At 38.1% G+C, this 26,017-nt stretch overlaps 1 protein-coding gene and 1 pseudogene across 2 annotated transcripts; both read left to right on the forward strand.

Annotated features, from left to right (window-relative positions):
- Window positions 1–14,823: 14,823 nt before the first annotated feature.
- On the forward strand, window positions 14,824–19,763 carry LOC143531391 (oligopeptide transporter 3-like; annotated as a pseudogene). The gene is made up of 6 exons (XR_013135016.1): window positions 14,824–15,351; window positions 16,027–16,124; window positions 17,570–18,139; window positions 18,236–18,491; window positions 18,629–18,811; window positions 19,000–19,763. The product of XR_013135016.1 is annotated as an oligopeptide transporter 3-like (transcript).
- Window positions 19,764–22,594: 2,831 nt separating this feature from the next.
- On the forward strand, window positions 22,595–24,304 carry LOC143531336 (acyl carrier protein 3, mitochondrial-like). Its single transcript, XM_077026657.1, has 2 exons — window positions 22,595–22,921; window positions 23,794–24,304. The coding sequence occupies exons 1-2, from the start codon at window positions 22,724–22,726 to the stop codon at window positions 23,974–23,976; spliced, it is 381 nt and encodes a 126-aa protein (XP_076882772.1). The 5' UTR covers window positions 22,595–22,723; the 3' UTR covers window positions 23,977–24,304.
- The last annotated feature ends 1,713 nt before the right edge of the window (window positions 24,305–26,017 follow it).

Here is a 26,017-nt window from a genome sequence, read left to right on the forward strand (position 1 = left end):
TTAACGAAAACGATTTTCTGATCGACCTCATCCCTATGCCTCTTGGAAGCTTTGATGTTATCATTGGTATGGACTGGCTCTCGAAGAATCGCGCCGAAGTTATTTGCGCCAAGAAGTTGATTCGCATTCCTCGAGAAAATGGTGATCTTCACATCTACGGCGAAAAACCCTCCAGTGGTCTTAAGCTTATGTCTTGCGCCGAAGCCCAAAGACTCATGCGGAAGAAGTGTGTTGCATTTCTAGCCCATGTGGTTAAACCCGATGAAGGAAAGAAGCTTCGCGATATCCCTGTTGTGCGTGATTTTCCTGAAGTTTTTCCTGATGATCTTCCTGGTATCCCTCCCGCTCGTGAAGTCGAGTTTCGTGTTGATCTTGTCCCTGGTGCTTCCCCCGTTGCTAAATCTCCTTACCGTCTTGCACCCGCTGAGATGCAAGAATTGGCCAGCCAACTCCAAGAGTTGACTGCTAAAGGATTCATTCGCCCTAGCTCTTCGTCCTGGGGTGCTCCGGTGTTGTTCGTTAAAAAGAAAGATGGATCGTTTCGCATGTGTATTGATTACCGCGAGTTGAACAAACTCACCATTAAAAACCGGTATCCCTTACCGCGTATTGACGACCTCTTTGATCAACTCCAAGGTGCCTCCTGTTTCTCGAAGATCGATCTCCGTTCTGGTTATCATCAGTTGCGTATCCGCGATGAAGATGTTCCGAAGACTGCTTTTCGAACTCGTTATGGCCATTTTGAATTCTTGGTCATGTCCTTCGGTCTAACCAACGCACCCGCCGTTTTCATGGATCTTATGAATCGGGTGTGTAGGCCTTTCTTGGATAAATTCGTGATCGTGTTTATCGATGATGTTCTGGTGTATTCTAAGACCAAGGCCGAGCATGAGCAACATCTCCGATTGGTATTGCAGAAGCTTCAAACCGAGCAACTCTATGCTAAGCTTTCCAAGTGTGAATTTTGGTCTGATGAAGTACAGTTTCTTGGTCATGTTGTAAACAAGATGGGTATTCATGTCGACCCATCCAAGATTGAAGCAATCAAGAACTGGATTACGCCATCCTCTCCTTCTGAGATCCGTTCCTTTCTGGGCTTAGCTGGTTATTACCGGCGTTTCATTTCGAACTTCTCAAAGATCGCTTTGCCTTTAACAGCTCTTACGCACAAAGGTAAACCATATATTTGGGGCTCGAAGCAAGAAGAAGCCTTTCTGACGCTCAAGCGTTTGTTGTGTGAAGCTCCTGTTCTTGCGCTACCTGAGGGTAATGATGATTTTGTCGTGTATTGCGATGCATCCAACCAAGGTCTCGGTTGTGTTCTTATGCAACGAGGCAAGGTTATCGCTTACGCATCAAGGCAACTTAAGGTTCATGAAAAGAATTATACAACTCACGACCTCGAGCTTGGTGCAGTTGTTTTTGCCTTGAAGATCTGGAGACACTACCTTTATGGTACTAAGTGTATCCTCTACACTGACCATAAAAGCCTTCAGCATATCTTTGATCAAAAGGAACTTAACATGAGGCAACGCCGATGGAACGAACTCATCAGCGATTACGATTGTGAGATCCGGTATCATCCTGGTAAGGCTAATGTGGTAGCCGACGCGCTCAGCCGAAAACCCTGCCAACTTAACTGTATCTTGCCGCGCACCCAGCTTCACTTCGCGCCGATTCAAAGCAACCTTGAATCGCGTATTCGTGACGCGCAGCGCGCATCCATCAGTAATGGTAACCTTCGCGCCGAGTTAGCGTGTGGCGCGGAAGCACTCTTTGTCCCTAATCTGAGTGGAATTCTCTGCTATCTCAATCGCATCTGGATCCCTTGTGATGAGAATCTTCGCGCTGATATCCTGAGTGAAGCGCACAAATCTCGGTATTCTATTCATCCCGGCGCTGATAAGATGTACAAGGATTTGCGCATAACTTATTGGTGGCCCGGTATGAAAAAGGATATTGCTGTGTTCGTAGCTAAGTGCCTGACTTGTTCTAAAGTTAAAGCTGAACACCAACGCCCATCTGGTTTGCTCGAACAACCAGAAATTCCTACGTGGAAATGGGAAGGTATAGCGATGGACTTTATTACCAAGTTACCTTTGACAGCAAGCAAACATGATAGCATTTGGGTAATAGTGGATCGATTGACTAAATCTGCTCACTTTCTGCCCATTCGTGAAAACTACCGTGTTGAGCATCTCGCGCAGCTTTATGTCAAGGAAATCGTCTGCCGCCATGGTACTCCTTTGAGCATCATATCCGATCGCGATGGCCGTTTTATATCTCGCTTTTGGAAATCTCTCCAATCTGCGCTAGGAACTCGCTTGGACATGAGTACGGCATATCATCCTCAGACTGACGGTCAGTCTGAGCGAACTATTCAAACTCTTGAGGATATGCTCCGATCTTGTGTTCTTGATTTTGGAGGTAATTGGGATTCACACCTGCCTTTGATCGAGTTTTCTTATAACAACAGCTATCATTCCAGTATCGGTATGGCCCCATTTGAAGCACTTTACGGTCGTAAATGCCGCTCCCCGATTTGTTGGAGCGAAGTGGGTGAAACTCAAATCACAGGACCCGAACTTGTTCAAGAGACAACCGATAAAATCGCCAAGATCCGTGATCATTTGCTGACTGCCAGAAGCCGACAGAAGAGTTACGCAGATCGTAGGCGAAAGCCTCTCGAATTTCAAGTTGGTGATCTTGTTCTCCTCAAAGTGTCGCCTTGGAAAGGTGTTGTCCGCTTTGGGAAGAAGGGTAAGCTTGCTCCTCGTTATGTTGGTCCATTCAAGATTCTCGCGCGTGTGGGAAAAGTTGCCTACAGACTTGACCTGCCGCTCGCGCTCAGTAATGTGCATCCAACGTTCCATGTTTCCAATCTCAAGAAGTGTTTAGCTGACGAGAACCTTCACATTCCACTTGATGAAGTTCAAGTTGATGAATCCATGCATTTCATTGAGAAGCCTGTTGAGATTATGGATCGCGAGGTTAAGCAAACCAAGCGCAGTCGTATCCCTATCGTGAAAGTTCGCTGGGAGTCCAAGCGCGGAGCCGAGTTTACATGGGAAAGGGAAGATCAAATGAAGATCAAGTACCCGCACCTGTTCTCTGCGCAACCTACTTCGAGATAAATTTCGGGACGAAATTTCTTAAAGTAGGGGAGACTGTGACATCTGCCCCGATCCGACCCGACCCAGGTACCCGTTTCTCTGACCCGATCTCTTTTATTATTTAATATTTATACTTATATTTTACTTTTAATAATAATATATATTTTCCTTCCCGCCTCTTTCTCTCTCTTTCTTTCCGCCGTCCCGTCCCTCTTCCTTCTCTCTTTCCGCCTTCTTTTCCCTCTTGTCGCCGTCCCACCCTTACGCCTTGTTTCCCTCCTCTTTGCTTGTCCTTTGGTTCTTCCCGCCTAAGGATGTCTGCAGCTCCACGCGCCAGACTCCTTTCATGGAAGCCTGCGTGGAGACATCCTGTTCCTGCGATACGTGAAGAGAACTCTTCTCGCAGCGCGCTAAGAATGCATGTTCTTCCCGCAATGCGCTAAGAATGCATGTTCTTCCCGCAATGCGCTAAGAATGTTTGTTCTTCCCGCGATGCGCTTAGAATTCTAGTTCTTCACGCAGCACGCTAAGGATTTGTGATTCTTCCCGCAGTGCGCTAAGGATTGTTGTGCCAGCCTTCGCGCTCGCGCACTCAGCCTTCCCGCGCTTAACCCTTGTATCTTCTGTTTAAATCTAGCCGTTTGCTTTTGTGTTGTCTTATCTTTTGAGCTGTTGACCTAATCTGCTTTATGTCTGAATAGTTACTTTCGGCGCAGCATGCGTACCAACCCCCATTGGTTGGTAGAAAAAGTGACTGACATTATCTTTTGAGATCTGCTTTTGCCATGCTTGACCAGTACCTTTATCTGACCCGCCCATGCCTGTTACTGTTCCCTGTCAGCTTTATCTTGCCCCCTGCAGCTGCCATATCTTTTGATATCTTTTGCTTTTGGATTCTTATGCTTTTTGATATCTTTTGCTTTTTGAGATCTTTTCCCCTTTTCTAGGGATTATGTCTCCTAGGGTTTCTCTATAAATAATAGTATTATTTTTCCTAACACATCACACACAAAACACTTAATCTCTCCTGTTCTCTTGCTCCTTGCTCTCTCTGCCGTCTTCCTCTCTGCCTCCGTCTTCCTCCTTGTTCTTCCTGCTTTTCCGGTAATATATATATTATAATTTACTTATTAATTATGCTAACTTATAATCAAGACTTAAAACAAATCATTAAACAATAATCTTATTTATAGGTTAACTTGTGCTTGTTTAAAGTTGGTTCTTGCTTTATCTATCACCGCATCGTTTATCACGTGAGTTATCTCGTATCTAATCCCTTTTTATTTTAAATGCTTTGGGATGTTCATGTGTTCATACAAAACTTGAGTCTTAAACTTGTTTATGAACTTTAGTCGCGCAGTATCCCATGTGTTGAGGACGTTTACTTGGCTGTTTATTTGTATGTGTGTATCATTAACCGCTTTGTTCGGCCTATTCCGCAGTTCCGTTGGTACCATTAGTTGAACACGGGAGACCTATCGTTTACGGTTTTCTTGGTTTACACTTGCACAGATGTTTTCTCGTTTTTATGCTCAATTGGGAGCATGGATTGAACTATGATCTATGAACTATCTTAGGCTTGATCACAATCTGATTACACCCTTGTTAAACTCTAGACATACACGTGTTGCGCGCAGATTTACTGTGATTATCTATGATTATCTATTAAACTTGATTTCTCACCAACACGCAAGTGTTTGACGTTTATTTTAACACATGTTCAGGTTTGCAGTAGCTGTTTTGGAGCTTGTGGATACGTAGGACGTTTTTACTTTTGGACCTAGAATTAAAATGTATCAAGACAAGTTCATGTTGTTTGAATGTTATAATTTATAATATATTGATTTATGTTTGATTTATGTTCTTTATTTTCCCCGCTGCGCGTGCGCGATAAAATGTGTATTAATAAATATTGACACCAATAGTGTCACGAGTAATGAAACAATATGTGGCGCCCCGATGTATAATCCGCCTTTGGTCGGGGTGTTACACTATTGGGTGTCAATATTTAATAAATATATTCATTCACGCATGCGCAACGTATACACAAGATATAAATAAACCAACATAAATCAATATATTATAAATCAAAATATTCGAACAGCAATAACTTGTCTTGATACATTTTAATCTAGGTCCAAAATAAAGAACTTCCTACGTGTCCTCGAACTCCAAAACAGCTACTGCAAACCTGAACATGTGTTAAAATAAACGTCAAACACTTGCGTGTTGGTGAGAAATCAAGTTTAATAGTCAATACATAGATTAAGCTGCGCGCAACATGTGTATGTCTGGTTTTCAACAAGGGTGTAATCCGATCGGGACCAACTCTAAGATTCATAGACTGCCAGTGCTCACAATTGAGCTCACAAACAAGACAAACTGTGCATGTGTAAACAAAAGAGAAAATCATAAACGATAGTTCTCCCGTGTTCATCTAATGGTACCATGAGAACTGCGGAATAGACCGACAAGACGGTTAATGATCCACACATACAAATAAACAGCCAAGTCTACGTCCTCAACACATGGGATACTGCACGACTAAAGTTCATAAACAGTTTAAGACTCTAAGTTCGTATGAACACATGAACATCCCAAAACATTAAAAGCAAAAAGGGATTAGGTACGAGATTACTCACTTGATAAACGATGCGGTGTAAGATAAAGCAAGAACCAACTTTAAACAAGCACAAGTTAACCTATAAATAAGATTATTGTTTTAATGATTTGTTTTAAGTCTTGATTATAAGTTAGCATAATTAGTACGTAAATTATTATATATACTATATATTACCGGAAAAGCAGGGCAGAACAGGGAGGAAGACGGAGGCAGAGAGGAAGACGGCAGAGGAAGAACAACGGCAAGGAGCAAGAGAGAACAGGAGAGTTTAAATTAAGTGTTGGTGTGTGATGTGTTAGGAAAAATAATATTATTATTTATAGAGAAACCCTAGGGAACACAATCCCTAGAAAAGGGGAAAAGATCTCCAAAAAGTAAAAGATTCCAAAAGCAAAAGATATCAAAAGATATGGCAGCTGCAGGGGACAAAGGAAAAGCTGACAGAAACAGTAAAAAGTGCATGGGCGGTTCAGATAAAGGTACTGGTCAAAGCATGGAAAAGCAGATCTCCAAAGATATTGTCAGTCACTTTTTCTGTCAACCAATGGGGTTGGTGCGCATGCTGCGCCGAAAGTAACTTTTCAGACAAAGCAGATTAGGTCAACAGCACAGAAGATAAGACAACACAAAAGCTAACGGCTAGATTAAACAGGAGACTCAAGGGTTAAGCGCGAGAAGGCTTCGAGCGCGAATGCAAAAGTGCGCGAGCGCGAAGGCAGACAGAACCAACCTTAACACGTCGCGGGAAGAATTACATTTCTACGCGCGCCGCGGGAAGAACTTTAATTCTAGGCGCGTTGCGAGAAGAACTATATTCCTTAGCGCGTCGCGGGAAGAACGGTATCCATAGCGCGCCGCGGGAAGAACTAAAATCCTTAGCGCGCTGCGGGGACAGTTCGTCTCGCGTATCGCAGTAACAGGTGGTTTTCACGCAGGCTTCCTTGTAAGGAGTCTGGCGCGTGGAGCTGCGCAGACAACCTTAGGCGGGAAGGAACAAAGGACAGGGAAACAAGGCTTAAGGGCGGGACGGCGACAAGAGGGAAAAGAAGGCGGAAAGAGAGAAGAGGGACAGGACGGCGGGAAGGAAAAGAGAGAGAAAGAGGCGGGAAGGAAAACATATTATTATTATTAAAAGTAAAATATAAGTATAAATAAATATTAAATCATAAAAGAAAGAGATCGGATAGGAGAAACGGGTACCTGGGTCGGGTCAGATTCGGGCAGATGTCACAGAAGGCGGCAAAACCCGCATAAACAACGCTAAAAATAAGGAAAACCTACACGCAGGTCAGATGTAAGTAAAAGTTTAGCCATCCTTGTAAGTGCAAGTAACGGTCTTACCCGCACAATCACGAACAAGGAAGCAAAACTTCAACCTATCATCTACCACGTTTAAAGGTTAACTTATACTAAAAAAGGATAAGGAAAACCTACACGCAGGTCAGATGTAAGTAAAAGTTTAGCCATCCTTGTAAGTGCAAGTGACGGTCTTACCCGCACAATCACGAACAAGGAAGCAAAACTTCAACCTATCATCTACCACGTTCAAAGGTTAACTTATACTAAAAACACTTGGAAAATTGCTAATTTAAAGTATGCAAGTCATATAAAGCAAGGAATCCAATGAAAGAAGCGGTCTTAGCCGCACAAAGATTTATATTTCATAATTGTTCGTTACAAGAATGGCCGGGTAACTACCCGCCTACAAAGAATCTATACAAAGTCTATCCTAGCAGCGGGAAGGGATCTTCAGAATCAAGCTTCAGGACCACTTCCACTTGGACCCGCCCCATCAGTAGAGCGTGGCGGTTCAAGGAAAGCCTTGAGGATAGCAAGTCCATCATCAGCAGCAGCGACTTCCTTCACCTTCTCCACCACCGGATGCGGAAAGGCGGCATATTGGTTCACCGCTTGGTCATATGCAGCTTCGGTGTCCACATCGAACAAAGGGAAGTTGGAAGGCGGGAAGCCTCTCTCAACGAACCCTAGACCAAGCAGGAAGCCGGCCTTTTCCCCATCCTCATGAGAAGCGTTGAGGGCTGCGCTCATGGCATCATCATAGGTAGTCTCTGAGAAGACCCGACGCACAACCTACAGAAAAAAGATACAAGTGTCAAAAACACCTTTTCTATGAACAAAGGAAAGCGTGAAGACGTAAAGATAAACATACCTGAGACAACGCTTCTCGAAGAAGCCATTCCTTGGCAACCAGAGCTTCTTTAAGGGCGGCTTGAGCTTGGGTGCAGGCGCGTTCGGCTTTGCTTTTGTTAAGATTGGCAAGTAGCACTTCCTTTGCGGCAGCCTCTTCGACGCCCTTGAGCTTCCGCTCAGTATGGTCAAGCACGCCCCTCTGGTCCAAGATCTCCTGGAGCTTCTTGGCATCTTCCATTGCCAAGGCATCATGAGCACGTTGGAGAGCCTCTAATTTGGCCTTGAGCTCCTCGTTCTCCATGCGTAAAGGCTCAGCAACGGCTTCAGCCTTGGTGGCCCTCTCGGTCGCGTTCCTCGCAGTCTCCTTAGCTAGCCGAAGCTGTTCGTTAACAGCTTGGGCAGCCTTGGAGCGGGCCTCGAGTCGCGCTTGAACCTCGACCTCAAGGGCCTTGAAGGCCTTCTCCTTCTCCGCAGCGGCTGCGGACAGTTGTTGGTTCTCCTCCCGAAGAGCCCGCGCTTGAGATACGTCCTTGGCGCGAGCTGCTTTTAACTTGTCGTTTTCACGACAAAGCAGCTCGACGCGCGGCTGCATCCGGGCCTGGAGAACCCGAAGCTCATTGGTTAGCCTACCCTCCTGGTAGCTAGCCATGGCTTCCCCCAACGCACCATGGGGAGCAGCGTGGCGAGCCCATTCCACGCACTTCACAGTTCTTACAACTAGACATAAGTTATATGTGGACCTCATTTTGTTTATTGCATAGTGGGTCATTACACAAGGCAATGGCATTTTTGTTTTTCATCACAAGCTTAACAGAAATATCACATTGTGAAGAAAGCATAGAGTGGCTGGAAAAAAAAAACTATACTAATGGACTAAAATAAAAAGAAAAAAACACTATTTGACTGAAATGGTTATTTGGACAAAACACAATAAGTAAAACCGTATTTGTTTTTTATCTTTAATTATGTAAAGATGAAATGTGAATCAATTTTGAATTAAGGTGTTACATGCACTATATTTATATGTTAATGTAGAGGGAGCAGAGCTAGCCATGGCTAACGGGTAGTTCGTGCTACTCCTCAACTTTCTTAACGAAGTACATTTTTTGTGTAAATATTTTTTCTTCTTCATCTTTCTATGTATTGGTTACCCTTAATAAAAAACTTTTTATCAAGTGCTACACTTAACTTTTCTTCTAGACGCGCCAATGGATGTATGTTTGTTGACGTGGATAAAAATATATTTTTAGGTACTAAGGAATTGAACGTTGGTCGTTAGTCTATCTATTATGGCTAAGCAATATATACAATGGTGAATGGTCACATCATCGAGAATTAAAAATCGAAGAGTGGAGATTTATCTAGCCTTGCCTCATCCAACTTTGATGTGTTAATTTGAGGTTCATCTGATTTTTTTAAGTTAAAAATAAATAAACCGAAGCTCATGAACATGACATGTCATATCAATATATCATACTCTACGAAATCATCATTATTTTACCATCATTAATGTGGAACTTCTAACTCACTCTTGATTTCTTTAACTAAAATCTACCGTTAAATCCACATATCCGTCTACTGCATTATTTGAACCATCGACCTTCAAAAACGTTGAACTATTGCACTATATACATTGGGCCAAATGCTCTTTGGTTATTATTGTTGAATTAGGAGCACTTTAACGTAGTTTTGTGCTCAAACAAAAAATTTGTTAAGTACTTTTTCAACAAAACATAAGCGTAACAATCGATAATAATAATAATATAAACTCCACAATTTCTATATACTTTGCGGAACTAAAACGATTTATATGCATATACATCATTAGTGAAGATTTCCTTATGTACGTACTATTATGGGTTAGAGTCATGTTGATATTTAAATATTGTTTCAGATAATTCATAATAGGATCCTCGGGTTACAAGATAGGATTAGTTTAAATAGCTTGTTTCATTTATGTTTTCATTGTAATGAAATTTCATTTGAGTATGAATTATAATACTTAAAGAGTCGCACGGGTTGTGCAAACTTTGTGTTGGGGTTATTTGGGTTGGGATCATCACGTAAGTTATGATCAATGCCATGTGAACAATATTAATGATGTTACTCCATCCTGTACTCACGTTATCACTACATCAATCGCTATTTTACAATGCGCCTCAAGTGTTCCACAAAATGCCCAACATCATCTAGGTAATTTACTCAAAGATGTGTTATGCAAATAGCGCTCTTTGATTTTACAAGTTTTTGGCTCAGATGATGGAGGAACTCGTGGACGATATAAAATTAAACTAGTCTATGGTCTATTAAGGACGTGTTTATAATACTCATTGATCTATTAAGGACGTGTTAAAATACTATCGAAGACAACGAAGGAATGGTCGCGTTACGCGTTTAGATTACAACTTTTTTTACAACATTTTTACTTGTATTGCATTAAACTTTACCTTTTTCGTTTAACCTTTAGAAACAACCTATTTAATTATTAGTATTTAATTAATTAAGGGCAATAGCAAGGGTTGTCCTTACTCCTTAGCATTTATTTCCAAGCAATAATGTCTGGATTTTGTTTTCTTTGGTTAAAAAATAAAGGTGCCTTCACCGAGTAATGCCTTTACGCCCATAAGGCTTCGGAATTTTTTGTTTCGCTTTATTCTTTTAAAATGTTATTTTAATTTTAACTTATTTGGATAAGGGTAATAGATTAGATATTGTTTAATGCAACTCTTACAATGGAACTTAAGAATAAAGGGATTTAAAGAAATTGGAATGTGATAGTGGTGGTATGGAGGATGGATTTCAGTTACAATTCTTTGAATTGATTTGATAGTTTTTTAATTGATTTTGTTAAAAGACTACATCTAAATTAATCAGCATTAACTTTGTTTGGTTCGTTAAAATGGCACCTCTTAATCAGTTATCAAACCTCTTACCCTTTAAGTTTCAAAATAATGTTGAATATGTCGTTTCACATGTACGTGTTCATAACTCTCAGTCTGCTACTCGCACAACACCTCCTCTACCCACCACCACCACCTCCTCCACATAGAGTCTGCAAGATTGCTTTCTGACAAGTGGTATCAGAGCAGGTAGAATATTGGATACGTTGGAATGTGTACACTCCCTTAAATGAGCATAAAAAAGTAGAGGATGAGTTAAGCAATGTGGTGGTAGAAGGCCAAATATGGGATTGCCTCAAAGATAGTCTTTTTATGCCGCGAGTATGGGATCGTGAGTGTAGCCCAAGTCCAGAGTAAGCGAAGTCCTCCGTGTTCGTGTTCAAATCTATTTAGCAGAGCCGTAATCAGTTTTAAGTTTGCTACATATTCTAGTTCCCAATGTCCCAGTTTACAAGACGAAGATCAATGCCCCCCCCCCCCCCCAAACAACAGTTGATGCACTATTGAACTGGCACCACTGAAGATCATTGGTTGCTGAACTACTGGGTGTTTTACTTATCAAAATGAACCATTCTCAAAACGCATGGCTTCGGCTTGTGAGCTATTATGGGACAACAAGCTTGCCCTTCAGACATGCATGGCATATGAGAAGACCACATCGTCCAATCTTACACGCTCACGCTGGTATGGGACGGAAAGTGCATCCACAAGGACTTGCATGGCTATGGTGGGTGGGGGTGTGGGGGGGGGGGGGAGTGTCACGGTTAAAGATCAAATATTCGAATTGCTTGAAAGTGCTTGAACGCTTGGGTCTATTGACTCGTCTCGAACGTTATCGGGCACGGGCTTAGCGCTTCCACGAGGACGTGCATGGTTATGGTGGTGGGAGAATGTCACATACCATTTATTTGAATATCGAATTGCTTTAAGGTGCTTGAACACTTGGGTTTTTGGCTTCTCCCGGACTTTATCGGGCATAGCCTCAGCTGGAAAGGAAAGTGTGTGTGCCTAATCGTGCTAGTGAGTTATTATCGCTAGCCTGATGAGTCCAAGGCAAAACAAAACAAACAGACCTTAATTATAAGCGAATGATTTGACTGATCTTCGGATACCACGTAAAGTTTGAAAGAATTGCTCTGTGACACTCGGCTTACCTTAATTCTTAAAATATTATTCCAGTATTTTATATTGTAAAAAAAAGTAAAGAAAAATATATTAATATAGTGCACAATTTTAGGGGAAAATATTCATAATACCAGGCAATAATAATTCGACAATGAATTAGTAAAATTATAAAATAATGGACCAACAATGAATGGGAAAAATTAAAATATAAAGAGAGACAAAAATGAGAAGTGTAAGAAGGATTTGTGACCAGACAAAAAACCCCTTAAAAATAAATTCAAAAAAATAATAAAAAAATCATAACTCAAAATATAAATAAAAAAAATAATTAAAAAAAACTAAAATATTTCCGACATCATTCCCGTTCAAAGAAAAAATACAGATATATACAAAAAATAAAAAAAAATTGACGAAAAGACACAATGCCGATATCAAATGCACAATGACGAAAATGAACAAAAGACACAATTATAACTAAAAAAACACAATAGATCGCAAAATATAACACAATGCCAAACAAAATTTAGCACAATGTTGAGTAATATAACACAATATAAAGAAAAAAAGACACAATATAAAGAAAAAGACAATCAATGACGATAATAAATACAAAACACAATGATAAACAAAAAGAAACGACTTTTTTCACTTACCATTGTGTGTGTGTGTGTGTGTTTTTGTGAGAACGAGAAAGACGGTAGAAACATTTTTGTGTTTTTACTTTTTTCGTTTTTTATTAAATTATGAGTTATGATTTTTTTATTTATTTATTTTAAATAAAAATTGAGGGGTTTTTTATGTGGCTAGAATTTCTTCTCATCCTTCTCAGTTTTGTTCCCCTTTGTAAAATAATTTGACTCATAATGAATTTGTTAATCGATGAACATTTAGATATAGAATTGTCATTTATTTTTTTCAAAATTTCTTTTTCTATGTTGTTAAATATAATAAATAAAAAGTAACTACGATATTGTATTTTTGTTTTAGTTTATTTATTTATTTAAAGACAACTTGCAAGATGTTAGAGAAAGGCAAAACCTTACTATACGAGACACGAAATGAAATTATCTTACAAGTATACCCGATTGTGAACTACATTATCATGTAAATTATTCTAAGGTATGGAGTTGAAATTTGGAGACCTACAACGTTTAGATAAAGAGATGAATCAACTTTAATAATGCAGGGCTAAAGAAAATTGTCCAACACTAGTCAAGTCCTACTATTTGACAATGACAACCAACCAGCCTATCATTTCCTTATTATTCCTTCTTTCATTAAACATATATTGAAATTATTTGACTGTAGCAAATACTAACCATCTTTCGAAAATTGTAATGAGTTAAGATGATCGATGGTTATTAAGTTGGTAAGTATTGTATATTGGTTTGATGATGATTGGTGACAAGAGTTCCTAAAGTACTTCAATCAAAAAAAATAAGGTTAGATTATGAATCTTTATGTGAATATTCAACAATATGAAGGAAAAAAAAACACTGTTTGTAAATGTCTCAAAAACATCACAATATATTCAAAAAAAAAAAAAAAAAAAAAGGAAAGGAAAACGGAAAACACATTTGAAATCCGATGTAGGGGTCATGAAGTTTGATGGTCAAGAAAATATGACAATAACAACCATATCGGTTAAATCTCACAAATAACAATAGCTATCAGACGATCAACAAAATATATATGAGATAGCACAAATCTTTGTTGTTACTCATTAGACACTAACACTAGCTCATCCTATTTAAATTGCATCTTATCTTAATTCGACACCAACACTAGCACAAATATGTAACGACCTTACACTTCATTTCCGTATGTTAATATCATATATAAATCACAATAATCATATAACATAAAGCACAAATTAACTACCTTTTTAGTAAATTGATTAGATTAATCTCCACTAATAAATACACAAGCACTAATTTGTGTACATACAAACACCTTTTTGCTCTTGTAAAGTTACTTGCATTCAGTTGACCTACATGATTGCTCTCCACACACACACATGGTGAGTTCCACAAGAAACCACTATGGTGATGCTCATGCATGTCCTACGTGTCTCAGTCTACGTGGCATGGTAATCACACGTGGAATGAAAGTGAGTGATGTGGACACGTAGGAAGCTCTTTTTGAGAAATGATGCTAGAGAGTGTGTTAGATAGGCCTAAATCGTGTGATTTTCACATACCTTTGGAAAGTAACAACACATACCCACCCACTTTAATCTTAATTTATTTATTAATTCTTAATTTGCTTGACACTGGTCACCATTGCAAGAAAGTCTTTATTACCCTTGCCTTGTGTATAATTTACTAAGATCGTGCGTAGTTGGCTGACGACAAGTGATGCACACATCAAACACACGAAGAAAAACCGAGCCATTTGTCACCTTTCTCCTCCGCATAGGCGACACCTCTACTTGAAATCAGGTTTATTCAAATAAATCGAGTTACAAGATAAACAAAATAATAAATAAAATATTTTATGCATTTATATCAAACAAAAACAAAAATCATATAGTACGTTCTATTCCATTGACAGGATCAGGTCGCTTCAAAATTCATAAATTCAAATTCTATTACATAACCAAATTCTGAAATCTGATTTGGACAACAACCTGATTCCAATATTCAAACCCCAAATTCAAATCAAATTTCAAGTTTATCAAAATTTGATTCAAATACTGAACACTCCTGATTAACACGCTACCGTCATCAACATTTTTCTCCCACTACATATATTTATAAAAATGTGCAATACCTAACAAGTAAAAGAAAATCCATCTTTTTAATAATTTAATCATACCCAAAACTAAATGTAACATAAGAAAAGGAATATATAAATATCTAAAGCCAAGGGCAATATAGTAACTTATTCACATGTTATATACTTCTCACTCTTAATTTCTTCTATAAAAACCAATATCTCTAGATAACAAAACAATACAACAATGGCCACCAAAAATGACACCGACGACACACAAACCACATCCGAATGCACGGTGGAGGAGGTGGAGTTGGTAGTACCCGAAACCGACGACACGACACTACCGGTAATGACATTCCGAGCATGGACACTCGGTGTAGGGTCATGCATAATATTAATATTCCTAAACACGTTCTTCATATACCGAACTCAGCCCTTGGCAATATCCGCGATCCTCATGCAAATTGCGGTCTTGCCTATCGGGAAGTTTATGGCGGCCACGTTACCGACAAAAGAGTATAAGTTGTTTGGTTGGAGCTTTAGTTTGAACCCTGGTCCGTTTAATATGAAGGAGCATGTGATGATAACTGTTTTTGCTAATTGTGGCGTGTCCACTGGTGGCGGTGATGCATACTCGATCGGGGCGATTACGGTTATGAAAGCTTATTATAGGCAGAGCTTGAGCTTTGTGTGTGGGTTGATTATTGTTCTTACTACTCAGGTATGTGTTGCTTTTGTTAATTTGTTTTAGTTTGTGATTATATTTACGGATTGAAATGAAATAGTTGAGAGCAAGGTGTAAACGAGCCGAGCCAAGCCTGAGGGTATAAAGGCGGATCTAGTAAAAAATATTCAAGAGTATCCCATAAAAAATTTTGGACGGTTTCTAATATTTGCTTAGAGGTATCAAAATATAAAATGAAGAAACAAAATTATAGTAAATTTACACTTCAGCAAGAAAGTTGAAGGGTATCCCGAGACACCCTTGCTTCAATTGTAGATCCGTCAGCCCTCTATGGGAGGGTTTGAGCTCGAACTTGGCTGTTTCATGCTCTTTTTCAAAAGCATGAGTTCGGCTCGTGAGTTATTTATTAATTATTTTATATACTTAATATTTTTATATATTTTGAAGAAAAAAAACCCTTAAACGAGTCTAAGCTGGGCTCGAGCTTGTTTAGTACCTTATACAAGCCAAAGCTCGGCTTGAGCTAGGCTGTGAAGTGTTAACTTAATACACATAAGTCTAAAAAAACGGAAAACTTTATACGATGCTTGAGCTCTGACTTGATAACTAAACGACCTTTAGTTGAGACTCAGGCGTGGCTCATTTGCACTCCCGGTTGAGAATTTAAGATAATGCTTAGATAATGTTTCATGTGGTTGTATTTTGTGACAGATATTAGGATATGGATGGGCCGGGATGTTGAGAAGGTATCTAGTTGATCCGGTTGAGATGTGGTGGCCTTCTAACCTGGCTCAGGTTTCATTGTTTAGGTTTGTGTCATTTCATCTCTCTCTATTATTAATTAGGAAAGGGGACCGACCATAGGACCGAGAACCGGCTACATAACTGTTTTGGTTGAGTCTGTTTGAACTGAAAACAAAGATATTTTTACTAGCGTTAAAATTATTTATCAGGTTGTTTGGTTTTTAAACCGGTTTAACCAGTTGGACCTATAGGTCGGACGGTTCAATAACAGGTTTGATTTTAAAAAGTTAACTGATAATTATTCTGAAAAAAAAAGCCCTATTCCTTTTTTAGTTATGGAATGAGCTTTTGGAATAATGAAAAAGTTGATTACATTTGTGTGTCATATATTCTTTTAAACTTCAACTTCAAATTCATGGAATTTGCAAGTCGTGTTAGTTGTGTGCGAGAATAAGGATAAAAACAAAATGGAATAATGATCGCTGGTTTTCTTCTGCCATCCACTCGCTATCAAATGTCATATTCTGATTACCTATCCACTCAACTCACCAAGACTAGCGTGTTTATGGTACACCTTAAAGTCAACAATATATCAAAACAAGTGAAATTCGTGTCTTTTACTACATTCGATAACCAAGCAAGTCTTTTTAAGACAAAATATTAACCGTCTATACTGATTTTGACTATCTATGTTGACATACTCAGGAAAACCAACTGTTCTTTTTCTACAAACAAAGTTGAGTTGTTTTGTTTATGAATTCATGAAAAACCATTTATTTAACTTTAAATCCAGATGTTACTTAATACTGGTATAAATAGTAATCTAAAATAATCAATGATATGCCATAATATAATATCGTCTCGGAAATTGTTGTGTTTACTCGTTTAAATTAACTAATATTTCACTTAAAAGTTTTCTTTTTCTACTAAATTGTCAATTAATATGTTGTAATTATATGGTTGTAAAAGTTGTTCAATCATAGGGACGGACCCAATACGTTTGTCCAGTGGTATCAATTTCTTTTGGTTCTTGAATATCTATCAATTTGAACTATAAAACTTCTAGTCAACTTTGGTGGTCATTTTAAACGTATGCAATAAGCTCACTTTTTTTGTAATGTTTTACTTAAGTGATGCCGTATGGTCCTTTTTATGTCGTATGCCCATTTTTCGGGCCTGGTTAGTCACCTTAACATTTATATAGCATTTTCTAAATTTATCGTTTATATATAAACTTAAGAAATATATAAATAAGTGGGTTGAAGAATGTGGGTAGCTATTAACTATCTAATAAAATTCAGTAAAAAGTGTAAACCTATATTTCCATACAGTAATAACAGTTTGGAATAATTTACTTTTTAACGGTCTAGTTTTAGTTTAAAAGGACTAAAAACTGTTAATAATAGTTTGATTCACATTTAACCAAAACCGAATTATAACATCTAATCAACACTCAAAGCTCAAAAACTAATCATTACTTGTTAACTTGTTTTAACTGGATAATTTGCAGGGCATTACACGAAAAGGAATCCAAAGCACAAGGCATGACAAGGATGCGGTTTTTCATGATCTTCCTAATTTTAAGTTTCGCATATTACGCACTTCCAGGCTATCTTTTCCCAATATTGACCTTTTTCTCATGGGTTTGTTGGGTCTGGCCCCACAGCATAACCGCACAACAAATTGGGTCGGGTTACCATGGCCTTGGTGTTGGGGCCTTCACCCTCGATTGGGACGGGATTTCAGCTTACCATGGAAGCCCACTAGTCGCACCATGGTCCTCCATAGTCAACGTTGGTGTCGGGTTTATAATGTTCATTTACATCATTGTGCCTCTTTGTTATTGGAAGTATGACACATTTGATGCCCGCAAATTCCCTATATTCTCCAACAAGTTGTTTACCCGAACCGGTGAAGAGTATAAAACCACCCGAGTTCTGACCCCGCAGTTTGACTTGAATGTGGCTGCTTATGAGAGTTATAGTAAACTGTATCTGAGCCCGTTATTTGCGCTTTCGATTGGTTCAGGGTTCGCAAGGTTCACTGCAACACTAACGCACGTCGCTCTGTTTCATGGCGGGTGATTGATTATCCTAATCATAATATTTTTTTTATCACAAATGTTATTTGTTAAAAGTTGAATCAATATGTAATTTTTGTGTATTGATTATGGTAGGGATATATGGAAGCAGAGTAAATCAGCAATTCAAAATGTAAAACTCGACATTCATGCAAAACTAATGAAGAGTTACAAACAAGTCCCACAATGGTGGTATCTGGTTTTACTGTTTGGAAGCATCGCGTTATCATTACTCATGTGTTTCGTCTACTAAGAAGATGTGCAACTTCCATGGTGGGGTCTCTTGTTCGCGTTTGCCCTTGCATTCATTGTCACTCTCCCTATTGGTGTCATTCAAGCTACTACTAACCAGGTATTATTTTATATTATTGATCAGCTATATATAGGAGTACGATGAGAATATTTACAAACGAAATTTAATCAAATCATATATTCTAATTATAGAAATGAATAATAAAAATAACAACAAGAATATATTGTGTGATACAGCAACCTGGATATGACATCATAGCGCAATTCATATTCGGGTATATTTTGCCGGGAAAACCCATTGCTAACTTGCTTTTCAAGATCTATGGGCGAATCAGTACAGTTCATGCGCTTTCTTTCTTGTCTGATCTTAAGCTTGGGCACTACATGAAGATCCCGCCTCGATGCATGTTCACAGCACAGGTTTGTTTTGTTTTGTTGCTACCACTTGGTCGTGTTCGTGTCAACCCGTGAAAACTAATGTCACGTTGGGTTCATGTGTCTAAGCCGTTTATCGCGTTCAAGTTCGTGTCAAATTTTCTTGTTTGTGTTGCTTCGGCTTGTCAGCCCTTAAACACAACCCATTTAACAACCCTAACTGCAATTGACAGCTAGCGGGAACTTTCGTTGCCGGGACAGTAAACCTGGCGGTATCATGGTGGATGTTGGGAAATATCGAAAACCTATGCGATGTTGATGGGCATCATCCCGAGAGCCCATGGACATGCCCCAAATTCAAGGTCACATTCGATGCGTCAGTCATATGGGGACTCATTGGGCCGGAAAGATTATTCGGGCCCAACGGTTTAAATTGAAACCTCGTATGGCTATTCCTAATCGGGGCACTTTTGCCTGTACCCGTGTGGATAATGTGCAAAGTTTACCCCGAAAAGAAATGGATCCCGTTGATTAACATACCCGTCATATCCTACGGGTTTGCAGGAATGCCACCTGCAACGCCAACAAACATTGCTAGCTGGCTGGTAACCGGGACGATATCTAACTATTTTGTATTTAAGTACCGGAAACAATGGTGGCAAAAGTACAATTATGTCTTGTCGGCTGCGCTTGACGCGGGGACTGCGTTCATGGGGGTGTTATTGTTTTTTGCTTTGCAAAATGAGGGTGTTGATTTGAAGTGGTGTGGGGCAAAACTGGATCATTGTCCTTTGGCGACTTGCCCGACGGCTCCAAGGATTAATGTGACCGGGTGCCCGATTTTTTAGGGATGGCTATAGGGAATGAAATAAGGGGGACAAACATGTTTGTAGAAAGCAAGTTTGGGCTAATTGGTTGGTGTAAATTGGTTGTGTAGACTTTGATTTGTTTGTGTTTTGTATTTGTGTTACTATTTTGGAGTTTGGGGCAAGGTTTTACCTTTAGTATGTATTGCATTACGAGCAATTTTGTGACAACTTTTTGTTGTGTGATAATAGTCAAAGTAATTTTGGTAAGAAATGGTCGATCACGATCTAAGATGAGTGAGTTCATAAAATGATGCTTTAAACTTTAATTATAATCCACATGTTATGAGAATCATGTATGAAATATGTTTGGATGAAAGTTTTAATGAATTTGTGCTAATGCACTCTTGTCAAAATGGAATTTGCATCTAATCTTACTTTTAAAATGCCAAATCTACGAAATTATGGTTAAATAGGTGAACTGGTATTTTAGAAAGCGTAATAATGTGGTTATGCTATTTTGAAACTAAACTTGATAATCGATATATGGAAAATAGAAACTCGCAAAGAACAAGATATGTATACTCTATAACAATTGTAAACATTTCAAATTAGCATGCATCTTACTTAGTGATATGGAAGAAAATGGAATGAAAAAACGGATAACAAGAACACTTTCCCCTTAAAAACTAAAAAAAAAAACTTTATGAGTGTTCGGGTGGACTGGCACATGCACAATAAGGGTTAAGGGGGGCGTACTTGGAAAACCAGTTCGAGTAGAAAGGGGACTTCTAGAGCAATGCATCTTTGGTTCTGCAAAGTAATACGGTGAAACAAATCGGGTAAAGTACCAAAATATTTGTGAATAACAATATTGCTTGTGTTGAAATGTGAAATTGGGTAGCTTAGAAACTCTTCCGCAATTAAATCCAAAGAAAAAAAATGATGTATAACCATTTTGATCCAATGAAAAAGTTGGTTATATATCTTTTGTTATTATAATGGAACGAACAATGAATCTAACGTATTATCGATCCACAAGTTAAACCAGTTATATCGAATTTAAAAATTGGATGACGGCTCTCTTCTACCATATTTCTGGCGCATATTGTGTAAAAATCACCTTTTAAGGTCAAACCGCGATAGGAACCAATCGTTTTAACTAACAACCGTCATCACCGACCATGGTTTCCTTGTTGGTTTGACCCTCACCATGGTTGGTTCACTTGAGGAAATATCAACACCAACAAAACTTAGAGTGTGTGTCATTTAAGCGTTTTGAGACTTGAGAGTTTTCGTCTTTTGAGAGCTAGAAAAGTAAGGCGATTAAACCAAAACATCCAATACCTATATATGATATCATACCATTTAAATGACTATGAAGCTGTCACAAAATGACATTTTTTTCCATGCGATAGTAACCATTTAACTGGTTTTTCACCCAAATAAAATAACCGATTTAACGCATATTGGTTCTTAACATTTGATTTACATCAGGTACAAACCGGTTTCCAATAATCGGTTATTTGGTCAGGTTGGGTCGGATAGGGTCGGTTTTAGAATTGATTTGTGTACGTGCATCAGTAGAGGTGCACAAAAAACCCAAACCCAGAACCGGACCCGAAAAAAACCCCAAAACCGGGCTTTTGTATACCCAAGTTTTTAATACTCGTACCCGACCCAACCCGTAGGGTACGAATAGGGAATGCATTTCAGTACCAAAAACCGGACCCGGTTTGTACCCAATAATACACGAAAACCCGAACCGATTCTATACCTATTACTCAGAACCGGGTTTCTCAAATACTCTATCAATACCCGAAAATACCAGGAAAAATAATCCTAAAAGGTTCAACCTCTTAGCCCGAAAATAGGGTTTTTTCAATTCCTGGAAACATGTATTTAAATATTCGGTTTAGAATACCCGGTTTCTATACCCGATTCAAACCCAATACATAGGGATAGGGTATGGTTTTTAGAGACGGTACCCGGCCCGGGTATTGCCAATACCCGATTTTCCAATACCCTAACCCGGTTCCATACCCGAACCGGGTATATGAAAAACCCGATTTGTGCATCACTACGTACATGGTTAGCATTTTATCTGTTGGCCCAATCAATCAGCCCATTAGCACTCGGAGCCCCTTATTACATCATACCGCCGATTACTCCACCAGGGTTCCGCCGTCGCCGCCGCACAAGTAACTAAGGTCACGTATGCCTCTTATTCACAGTTTACATTCATCAATCTTCAATCCAACAACTTCACACACTGCAGTTTAATTAATGAAATGACTATATATCCATTAATTCGCTGTTAATAATTAATCAGTACTACTTCCACCTCACACCATTTAGACCTCAATTTATCAATTGATTTTATATCTATCTGCATTTCAGAATACATGTTTAATGAATATTGAAGACATGAGAGTGTGCCTGTAAATGAACCCAAGTGTTTCAGCGTGAAGTTCGTTTGTGTTCGTTAATTCGTTTATTTAATAAACGAACAAACATGAACACATGTTTTGTTCGTTTATTTATGTCGTTTACATATTAATAGAAAATAATTAAATATTATATGGATGGGTCAGCTACTTAATGGTTTTATATTTGTTCGTTTGTGTTCGTTTTATGTTTGTTTGTGTTCATTTACCTTTGTTCGTATATGTTCATTTATGTTCGTTTATCTTTGTCTACTTGTGTTCGTGAACTGTTCTCTAGATTTTAAACACACGATCATAAACGAATACAAAGATGCTCATATTTTAATGAACGAACATGAACACAAATATTTGTCCAACTGAGTTTGTTCGGTCAGCTCTATATCTCTTATTATGACCTACTTATGTTCTCTTGTTTCCCAAGGTCAAAACTCTAGCGTATCTCTGTATATTCATATTTTGTACTTGTAACTTCTCATCACGAGAGTACATCAAACCACGTAAATCCTTGTGTCTCGTGTTCTTCTAATTTCTGCAGTTTGATTGTGTGTGTTTTGCATAATCGGGATCCTAACAACAAACTAATTACAAAAAAAAGTAATTACTGAGATAGATGTAAAATTACAGAATTGTAATGATTTAGTGAGTATTCTGCCTTTGAATCTTGACATCATTTATTTTTGCCACAATTATTATTTCAGATCAATATGCAAAGCTTAAGAGATTCTGTGCTGACACATTTGAGGGTTACGGTTTCTAGAACACAACTTATGTTAATGCAAAACAACTCTGCAACTCGCTCCCTTCACCGGCTACTTTGCACATCAACCGGGCCCAATCATGATCAGGTAATGGCTCGGGTGATTGGGCTCGTGAAGAAGTTTGACAAGATTGATGCCACTAAGGTACCTATGCTAATGACATCTTACCTCTTAGTGCGGTATGATTTATTGTGTTTCAACTTTCAAGTTTGCTGTTTTCGTACTCCATATTTTCAAAAAGTTATAGTTGGTGGAATTTTTTTGGCAAAATGTGACGGTTTGACATGTTCGCAAGATATATTTTGGTCTGTTTTTTGTTTTGAGTAGAGGTGTAACGAGCCGAGCAGAGCTCGAGCCTTGGCTTGTTTAACTTACGTGAGCTCGAGCTCGGCTTGCTAGTAGTTATTAAAGCTCGAGCTGGGCTCGTTTATTATTTCTTAGTTAATTTACATATGTTTATTGTTATTATTTATACATATATATATATAGTTATAATATTTATATATAACATAATATATATTGTTTAGTTGTATTATCATAATTTATTTAATATATATCTATATAATACATTAAATTAAAATCATGTAATATTAGTCTTGTGGGCCAACTCGAGCTATATAAGTGAAGCTCCCGCTTGGGCTTCTTTAATAAAACATGCTTATTTTTAGACCCGAGCCCATTTAAACTCGGCTTGATTCAAGCTTTAAGCGAGCTGATCTCAAGTAGCTTGCGAGTGGCTTGGCTCATTTCAGAATTTTTATTTTAGGTAATTTGTAACATGGTCAAACTTACTGAAAAGTCAACTACCATGACAATATTTTTGGACTTTACCAAATGTTTTTAAAGTTTATTGCTTTTTACGAGTCAAAAAACAAAGATTATTACCAAAGATAGAAATCAGACCAAAATTCTGATTTCTGTTTTTGGTCTCATCTTTGTTTAAGAAATTATCGTGTAATTATACACGATAATTTCTTAAATTACCTACATTAAACTTTTTATATAACCTTAAACAGGTTACTGAATCAGCCGACTTTCAGAAAGATTTGAGCCTTGATAGTTTGGACCGGGTGGAGCTCGTGATGGCGTTTGAGCAAGAATTCTCCATTGAAATCCCAGATGAGCAGGCAGATAAACTCAAATGCTGTGCTGATGTGGCAAAGTATGTCCAGTCAACCCCTAAATCTGAACATTCTTGATGAATAATTTTCTTAACTTAAAATCACATTTCAATTCATATTCCTTCTTGTTATACGGTTTAAATCGTTGCTAGATGATGTTTCTATGTACAAAGATCGTATCTTTTTATCGAATACATATAACGCGTTTCATTATATGCTCAACTTTAAAATATGTACATACAAAAAAAAACATAAAAATATAAGCATATGAAACATGATCAAGCTCCATAACTCACTGTTATGACTGTAGCGCCTTCTCGAATGAGCATACGAAAACATGGCCATTACATATAGATGATGAACAATGTTTAGAGCGGTTCCTCTGTATTCATGCATGGTTGTGAATATTTAGGTTTCAAACGAAACTCATGAGCGGTGTATGCACGAAATCCATTATCGGTTGATGATAGTGTTATTTTTTCATGTTGACCCGTGAAAGCTTGGTAGCAAGGCGAGTCTTTTGGTATATTGATTATTCTTGTGCAACATTTGTTTTCCACAGCGGGAATTGCATGTAGATGAGAAGGAAGATCGATTAGGAAGTCACCATATTCATCGGTTGTTCCTGTTACCCGATCGGATTTACTTGTTTTCTTGTTGGTGACACACGAAACCGCGATTGATGCTCCTGATATTCCAATATATATGATTTGTTAGTGTATAGAAGAGTTCGGTTTTGATAATACGGAGTAACTCATTACTAGAGGTGGTAAAATGGACGGCTTGGGCCAAATTGTACAAGGTTAGGAGTGTGCGATGGTCGGTTTGGGTTAGCTTTGGACTCATATTGAACCAAAAACTGATAATTCGGTTTTTGAGTTTTTGATAACCGTTATGTTTCGGTTTTACCATTTGGGCTTTAAACTTTTAGACTAACAATAAAATAGCTTAGAATGATGGATTTGGGCTTAGAACTTTTTTGCTAATTAATGACTAATTGATTATTGTACATTTATACTAAACTATTTGGGTTAAAACCATTTATTAAATTCTTATAATTTATTTAACATTTAAAATAAAGAAATAAAAATACATAAATTCGGTACTTTGCGGTTCGGTTTTTTTTCGGTTTTAGTTACATGCAAAACCGAACCAATAATTCAGTTTAAAAAATTTTTGTGACCATAAGAACCTGTTAAAATGCTAGGTAAAAAGACACAAAACCAGTTGAAATTTTATTAGGCAACTAAAATATTTCAAAAAATGGTTTATTTATAGTAAGAGCTTGAAATTTATTCAAAAACCAGTTTTATTTTTTTAATTTGCTTGTCGGGTGTTGCTGAAAATGGTCTTTTCAACATCTACATAAAAAGTTTACCCGTTAATTACACCCGTTCATAAGTAAATGAATCAAAACTGCAATTGGCTACTAGTTAAACTGCATACCCGGGATGGGAAGGGATTGAAGATCATTTTTATCCGAACAAACATCACATAGAACCGAGCCGCTAACCACAACCGTTGAGAGCTTCTCATCACCATAACCCGCCACCCTACTCAACTCATCACTGCTAGAGAGCTCAACCAACGGGTTCTCAACCACATATCTAGCGAGCGTTTTGTGTGCCCCGAGAAAACCGAAGAAGATGAAGAACAGGAGTCTCATGATATTAGTGTTTTCTTGAAAACTGATTTGTCATGTTTAGAGTTTGTGGATATTATGAAAGAACTTAGGAGCAACGCAATGGGTAAGACAATGAAAAGCTACCAGACTGCCTTGAAGGATTTATTTATATATATATGCCTTTAATCCTACTATGCTTGTGCATGGGGTTAATTAAAGTTATGTTTATAGACTTATAATATTATGCATAAATTATATTTTTTGTCAACATTCTTGTGGTTGTATACCTACTTTGAGCTTTGACCGGTGCCTTGCACCTTATTTGGATAGGTAATACCCCTCAAGACAAATACCATCTAACTACACATGAGTCAGATAAAGAATGCTAAATAAGTGCAACATAAAGAAAACCTACATCTTTTATTTATTTATTTATTTATTTTATCAATGATCTGTATTTCTAAATTGTTAAAAAAAATTAATCGTTTACATGTC

This window comes from Bidens hawaiensis, unplaced genomic scaffold (genome assembly GCF_021521415.1).
Source record: "Bidens hawaiensis isolate Kalapana, Puna unplaced genomic scaffold, B.hawaiensis_p1.1 tig00009159_1, whole genome shotgun sequence".
NCBI classification, from domain to species: domain Eukaryota; kingdom Viridiplantae; phylum Streptophyta; class Magnoliopsida; order Asterales; family Asteraceae; genus Bidens; species Bidens hawaiensis.

Coding starts and splice junctions, on each gene's coding strand:
- LOC143531336 (XM_077026657.1), top strand. CDS start 22,724: ATGCAAAGCTTAAGAGATTCTGTGCTGACACATTTGAGGGTTACGGTT. Junction 22,922..23,793: donor ACAAGATTGATGCCACTAAG/GTACCTATGCTA, acceptor AACCTTAAACAG/GTTACTGAATCAGCCGACTT.